This window comes from Bactrocera neohumeralis, chromosome 4 (assembly GCF_024586455.1).
Source record: "Bactrocera neohumeralis isolate Rockhampton chromosome 4, APGP_CSIRO_Bneo_wtdbg2-racon-allhic-juicebox.fasta_v2, whole genome shotgun sequence".
NCBI classification, from domain to species: domain Eukaryota; kingdom Metazoa; phylum Arthropoda; class Insecta; order Diptera; family Tephritidae; genus Bactrocera; species Bactrocera neohumeralis.
In genome coordinates, this window is record NC_065921.1 from 56,124,701 (window position 1) to 56,131,864 (window position 7,164).

Below are 7,164 nucleotides of genomic sequence, written 5' to 3' on the forward strand. Positions count from 1 at the left end.
ACTGATAAGGAAGTCCCTGTGTTTCAGAAGTTTTGAAAAGTTGAACTCTTTCCAAAATATTCCCTTGTTGATCACCTATACCCATTCCTCTTACAGAGTCTTTGGCAGTTGAAGAAATAGCTTCAGTTGTAATTCGACTGAGCTTAAGGGCATTGAAATTATTTGTCTCTTCGTTTGACCAAAATAAATGGATCGCATCATCGGGGACTTCTTCAGAATTAACTACCCGAGTTTGAATTAATGATATATCATCATTTGTCATAGTGCCAGATGCCATACGATTTAACGCAATAGCAAAAGCTTGATCGTCCCTTTGTCTCATTATTTCTGTTAATTCAAAATATTTGAATAAGTCCCACAAAGGAGAACCAACTAAAGTGCTGTAAGCATCATTAGAGTTAGAAGAAAATATCCACCTATCTCCAACAGGTGAGAGTTGCTTCAAATCTCCAAACACTATAATCGGTATGCCACCAAATGGGTTGTTTGTTTTAAAAATTTGTTTAAGCCTAGCATCAACATAGCTAAACATTCGAGCGCCCACCATTGATATTTCATCAATTATGATTAGTTTTAAATCAGCAAGTTTGGAATACAAAGAGTTAACTATGTCACTGCTTAAGGGCCTCAACTCTCTATTCAGCTGATTTACAGGAAGAGAAAATATTGAGTGAAGTGTCAGTCCACCTATCCCGAATGCTGCTTTACCCGTAGGTGCACAAAGGAGAACTTTTAAAGAACTTGGGATGGATCCAGGTGTAGAATTGAAGCGATGGTTAAGAGCTTGATATATTGCAGATATCAAACGACTTTTTCCAACACCTGCTCCGCCCCCAATGAATTCATAAAATGGTCGACTTGTTTTAATCTGATGCATCAAATGAGTCAAGTATGTTCTTTGCTTAATATTTAAACTTTGAACTAGAGAAAATAATTCCTCAACCGAAATTAAAGGGGGTAGTTTAATAAGCCTAATATTGCAATCAGATTCAGTACCATTATCTGTTGTATGTTCGCCATGCAAATCCAGCAAATTAATATTAGGGCTTATTTCTGGAAGTGCTAACACCCGAAACTCATTTTCCACAACAGGTAGTTCATTTTGTACAGCTTCTTCTAAGTCTGTCTCATTATAAAGACTTTCTAAGACACTTTCCAGTTCTCTTTGATCAAAAACATCATATTTTTTTCGATTTCCCTCAATTAAAATACGGTGAGTTATACAAGTTAGCTCATTATCATTTTCAATAAGATCTTCCTGTTCGTTCCGCCATGGATAGAAAAGCATTACCATTTCGCGGAAATACTCAACTTTGGTCACATCAGGACTAAACCTTCTGTACCGAATAATAATTGGTTTGGTACGTTTTTTAACAAAACCGCTGCCGTCTCTAAGTGCAATGGGTACCCCAATATCTGGTACGTTATTATCTTCCCTCTCTTCTTCTTCATGATCACTGTCTTGCACTATTCTATTGGATTTCACAAATTTAAACATAGATGCAAAATGAAGCCCAATGCAGCAATAAACAGCTTCTTGTGCAGATATTTCCGTGCCTGATATAAATTTATGACCTATATGTTGAAGTTTTTGCTTTATTGTATAATTTCCGGCATTTACTTCTGATATAGCTTCATTTCGATTCCTCTGTTCGATTTGTTAATATAATTAATTATATAGGAACAGCAAGCATATGCATCCAGTATATATTGGATATCCATATTAGCCCTATGGAGTTCCAAAATAAGAGGATTATAAGCATTTATAAAACGATCTTGCATTTTTCTTTTCAGAAAAATTTTAGGTTTTGATAAGCTTGATCTCAGAGCTAACAAATAGTCATCAAAAGACATGTTTATTCTATTATCGCTCAAGAAATTTTCAAAATTATCTAAATTCGATATATCTTCTGTAGTCAGAGTTGAATTTAAAACATTTTGAATTCTAGAAAAGTTTTGCTTATGCCTTTCCTAATCTTGGGTTGTGTCTGGAAAAGGAAGCAATATTTGTGTGCAAGGCATTGGTGGATATGGTATACCAAAACGACAAAATTGTTGTCCTCTTATTTCTCTAGTACACGACCGACTGTGATTATGCTTTTGATAATCTAAATAATGTTCCAAGTGGCTTACTGAACTATCTGTTGAAACATAAGTGTCAATGAAATCAATGACTTCGGAGAATGTCTCAGGACTTTGAAGGTTGATCTTGGGAGCATTATTAAGCCAATACATGCCATGTATATGCGGGGAACCTCTCTGTTGAAACTCTACTCTCCAGTAATAGTTTTTTACAAAATGTGTTCCAAAAATGCCGGTATTATCTTTAAAAAGTTTAAGGATTTGCCGGTAGCGGTAATCAAAATATCTAGCACAAGTAACCGCATCTGAGCGGATTAAGCGATATCTATCTTGGGTTGATAAAATGTTGGCTTCTTCTTGTGAAATATCTTTTGAATCAACAGTTTTCGACAGAATAACCAACAGCTCAACCCACTGAGATTCAGCAGCCGATAGAGTTATGAAAAAGGTTGGAAGCCCAAATTGGCGAATCATTGCAATTGCTTTTTTTTCTCAGCTTCCCAGTGAGCAGGAGAGGATCTAACACCTTTCAAAACTTTGTAACCGTCATCATGTTGAATCAAGTTTTGAACAAAGTTTTCATTTAATACATTTTGAGCCGTAACACGGTTACGACCTGAAAACTTTCGGAGGCAAATGGATGTACTATTCTTAATTTGCAGTAGTTCTAATTTTTTATAGTCGTAGAACAACTTCGGAATGGTACACGCTCTGCGGTCAAAGCGGCGAATTTCGGAACGTACTATCTTACTATATGTTTCAGAGCATGTACGTTTTTGCCCAACGTATATTGTTCCAAATGACAATTCTTCCGAATTATTATCTTGAACTATGTCAATTGGCCTTTGCCCTTCCCCTGGCGCTATAACTAAACGGTTATATTCCATGTTTTCTATAGGAATATTGTCTAAAAGAGTCTCTTGACTACCTGGGTTCAGTTCTGCAGGTACGGGTGCTATGGGAATGTCTGTGTGATTATTATGGGAAGTCTGTTCCTCATAAAGAGATTGAACCAATCTATCATCTTCAGCAGATGCAACAAAGGGAACTTCTTCTTGGTTATTAAAGCCTGAAATCCAATTCTCATTTATGTGTATATTATGCTCACGATACAGAGGAGTATTCACTAAGAATCGCAAAGCTTCCATAACCTTCGCAGGCCGTATGGTATCAGTCATATAATCATGATTGTATTCCATACGTCTTCTTAAGTGAATTTGTATCACATGAGTTTGATCAAAAGTCCTCGGTAGAGATGTCACAACATTATTAACAGAAATAGGTATATTGACAACGGCACCTTTAATCGAACTTTGGCCTTGATATCCCAATGGACGAATGGTCATAAAAGGCAATCGAGGCATTATTAGCCTTTCTTCAATAGGGGTTAAATTTTTTAAACAATCTGGTATATCCGGAAAGTCTAGACCATTTAACAAACATATTTTTGGTATGTTATTTTTGGCAATCCCATTTTTGCAAGTTAAGCAAAAATTGTAGTTTCCATCTTCAGAAGGAAACTTTTGCTTTAAAAAGAAAACAGATGTAGCATCTGGGTGAACTTGAGCTATAGTTCCGAAATTTAACTTGCGTACTTGATGTGGAAACCATAATCCCCCACAGCAAATACATATTTCGGTGGGACCTTTCTTTATATTTTCAAAATAAATGCTTCGAAAATCTCTTGAAATGCCACCATTTGCAAAAATATCAGAGACATTATTTTCTCTGTTTAATATATTTCGTTGGGACTGCCTTTCATTTTGAATTTGCCTATTTGTTAAGTTTTCTCTATGAATACGGACCAGATTTTGTTGTTGACGTCTCTGATTTAAAATTTGTTCCCTTGCACCCCTCCTGATAAGCTGTCGTCGTTGCGTTTCTCTATAACGTTCCTCTCTCCTTGTTTCAGGATTTCTTCTTGAACGTTCTCTTTGTATCTGATCACGTATGCGCTCTAAATGTCTATAGTTAGGATTTCTTCTAAGTTCTCGGTGTACTACGGTATTATGAGACTGCTCATTTGACCGAATAATAGGGTTTTGGCGTCGAATTCTATGTTCTTGGGTATTCCTACTTTGCTCTTCAGAGCGAAATTGAGGATTTTGTCGCCGGGTTCTATGCTGATTGGTATCTATGATTTGTTCAGCTAACCTTATTTCGGGATTTTCCCGCCGAGACCTATGCTGAACAGTATTTATACTTTGCTCAGCAGACCGAAGATTTGGGTTCTCCCGGCGGGACCTATGTTCTCTGGTATTCCTACTTTGCTCTTCAGAGCGAAATTGAGGATTTTGTCGCCGGGTTCTATGCTGATTGGTATCTACGATTTGTTCAGCTAACCTTATTTCGGGATTTTCCCGCCGAGACCTATGCTGGACAGTTTTATACTTTGCTCAGCAGACCTAAGCTCTGGGTTTTCCCGCCGAGACCTATGCTGAACAGTATTTATACTTTGCTCAGCAGACCTAAGCTCTGGGTTTTCCCGCCGAGACCTATGCTGAACAGTATTTATACTTTGCTCAGCAGACCGAAGATTTGGGTTCTCCCGGCGGGACCTATGTTCTCGGGTATTCCTACTTTGCTCTTCAGAGCGAAATTGAGGATTTTGTCGCCGGGTTCTATGCTGATTGGTATCTATGATTTGTTCAGCTGACCTTATTTCGGGATTTTCCCGCCGAGACCTATGCTGAACAGTATTTATACTTTGCTCAGCAGACCGAACCTCTTGATTTTGTCGCCTTGTCCTATGTTGAACTGTATTGGTACTTTGTTCTGACAGGCGGACTTCTGGATCTAATCTGCGATTAGCCTGGCTTTGAGTATTATGTGATTGCTCACTAGCTCTATATAATGAGTTAGCCCGAAGAATCTGCATACGTCTTCTATTTTCAAGTCGACTTTGTACAACAGATCTTTTATTTAATCTAGGCATAATTTCTTAAAATTCAATCTTACTAAAGAAAATAAATAATTTAATCTTAATCTATTAAAAAAATAAATAATTTAATCATAATCTATTAAAACAAGTGTGTAAATACTTTCTGATTTTTCTTCCGAATGACTCCTGTGTTCTCTTTTTAGGGTAACTTGCTGGTCTTCTTTCAGTCTTCTTTTCAAGTGGATGATGATATAGATTCGTTCTATATTTTATTATATTGATATGATTTATGATGCTAACACCACTATGGTAAATTTTCACTTAATTAATTAAAACTTCAGCTAAAAATGTAGACTTCACTACTCAAGTTATTTAGTGTAACTGAAAGTATAAACATCTAGCATAATAATATATAAATTATACATATACTCGTATAGTACATACATATATATATCTCTTAGAAATTAGTAATTTGCTTAATAGCCTTGAAAGTATTTACACGGAAAACTCCTACGTAAATTGCTTTTTTAATGCTTTCTGAAACAAAGGAGTTCATCTTCCGCAAAAGTTCGCTCGTGAAGGCTAAACTATGTAGGTAGAAAATTTGTGAAAACAATTTTTAAGTATACCATATATCAAGGTTGAAAGTTTGAGTTGTTATGAATAGACACAGGTAGGTAAGCCATTTTTGTTTTAAAAATTATTCAATAACATTTGAGTAAGGGGATTTGCAGCCAAATACATTGAAAACAATTTTAAAGAATAAATACTAATTCCCATTAAATATATATGCTAAATATTGTAAATTATTAGGTCTATGTACACATCTGTGTCTTAATACCTAAACCGTCCATAAGCTATCTATGGAGCTTTGTAAATCGCGATTTTTTCGCATAAGCCAAATTAAAACAATTAATACTAATTTGGTCCATCTGAAAAGCAGGTTTTCTAATTGCGTGCCTTTGATACTAGACTACTATTAATTTACGTTAGTATTTCTTACTGACTTTCAAATATAGTTGGATTTTACATGTGCCTAAAAAATTTAATGTATAATATGTGACCTGGTCCACGAAAAAGGAGCTAACTTTCAAACAAGTTATGACTTTTTGGATTCTATCACGTGAAAAAGCATCTCATCTTCCATCCGAACCAACTAAAAAGTGAAAATTAATTTTTTGACACCTAAGCCCCCTTTCCGTTTTCCAGGTCACATATATGTATTCTTATAATATTTTAAAGATATCTTAGGAAGTACGCAATATACATATTCGGCGTAAAGTAAAAAGTAAAGGCAGAAATCGTGTTATTACATATGTATATGGGGGCCAACACGTTGACTTAAGTATGAACATATTTCCATGCAAATTTATTAAGGTAATTCAAAATTTGACCAATATATTCGGCACAAAGTCCACTAGAATTGTGAAAATCAAATAAGAGGTATGTGGGGGCAAGAAGAAATATTGGCTTGATTTTGCCCATTTTTGGCACAGACGAACACTGTTGGAAGGAACACATCTCCTATGAATATGTTTAGAATATCTGAGATATTTACCGATATTTTCAATAAAATGGTCTGATCTCGGTGATTTTTATTCGGGCTATGCTACACCAGAAATACAGTATTTGTGAAAAGTTTTGGTCCGTTATCTTCACTCGTGTTGAACTTATATACTTTAACGTGAACGAATCAGATGGACTTCAAAATTGTGGTATATGGGAAGTAGGCGTGGTTGTGAATATATTTCGCCCAATTTCGAACCATAGATGCTACGGAAATATTATACAGAGAAGGCATCAGATGGAACTCAAAATAGCGTTATATTGGAAGAAGGCGTGGTTGTGAACCGATTTCACCCCTATTTCGTACACGTCATCAAGGTGTTAAGAAAACATAATATACCGAATTTCATTGAAATCGGTAGAGGAGTTCCTGAGATATGGTTTTAGGTCCATAAGTGGGCGACGCCACGCCCATTTTCAATTTTTAAAAAAGCTTGGGTGCAGCTTCTTTCTGCCATTTTTTCCGTAAAATTTAGTGTTTCTGACGTTTTTTGTTAGTCGGTTAACGCACTTTTAGTGATTTTCAACATAACCTTTGTATGGGAAGTGGGCGTGGTTATTATCCGATTTCTTCCATTTTTGAACTGTTTATGGAAATGCCTGAAGGAAACGGCTCTGTAGAGTTTGGTTGACAT

General features: G+C 35.9%; 1 protein-coding gene across 2 annotated transcripts; it reads right to left on the reverse strand.

Moving 5' to 3' along the window:
* Window positions 1-1,994: 1,994 nt before the first annotated feature.
* On the reverse strand, window positions 1,995-6,882 carry LOC126754511 (uncharacterized). Of its 2 annotated transcripts, none has more exons than XM_050466553.1 (2): window positions 4,578-6,882; window positions 1,995-4,452 (listed from the first exon to the last, which is right to left on the reverse strand). In XM_050466553.1, the coding sequence occupies exons 1-2, from the start codon at window positions 5,015-5,017 to the stop codon at window positions 2,553-2,555; spliced, it is 2,340 nt and encodes a 779-aa protein (XP_050322510.1). In that variant the 5' UTR covers window positions 5,018-6,882; the 3' UTR covers window positions 1,995-2,552. The 2 variants fall into 2 exon arrangements, with proteins under 2 accessions (XP_050322510.1, XP_050322509.1); XM_050466552.1 differs by having other exon boundaries at window positions 4,515-6,882.
* Between the last annotated feature and the right edge of the window lie 282 nt (window positions 6,883-7,164).

What these genes read in the sequence shown, in the direction of transcription:
- LOC126754511 (XM_050466552.1), bottom strand. Translation starts at nt 5,017, where the DNA reads ATGCCTAGATTAAATAAAAGATCTGTTGTACAAAGTCGACTTGAAAAT. An exon ending in ATAAATACTGTTCAGCATAG is followed by an intron (nt 4,453 to 4,514) that starts GTCTCGGCGGGA and finishes TGTCCAGCATAG; the next exon opens with GTCTCGGCGGGAAAATCCCG.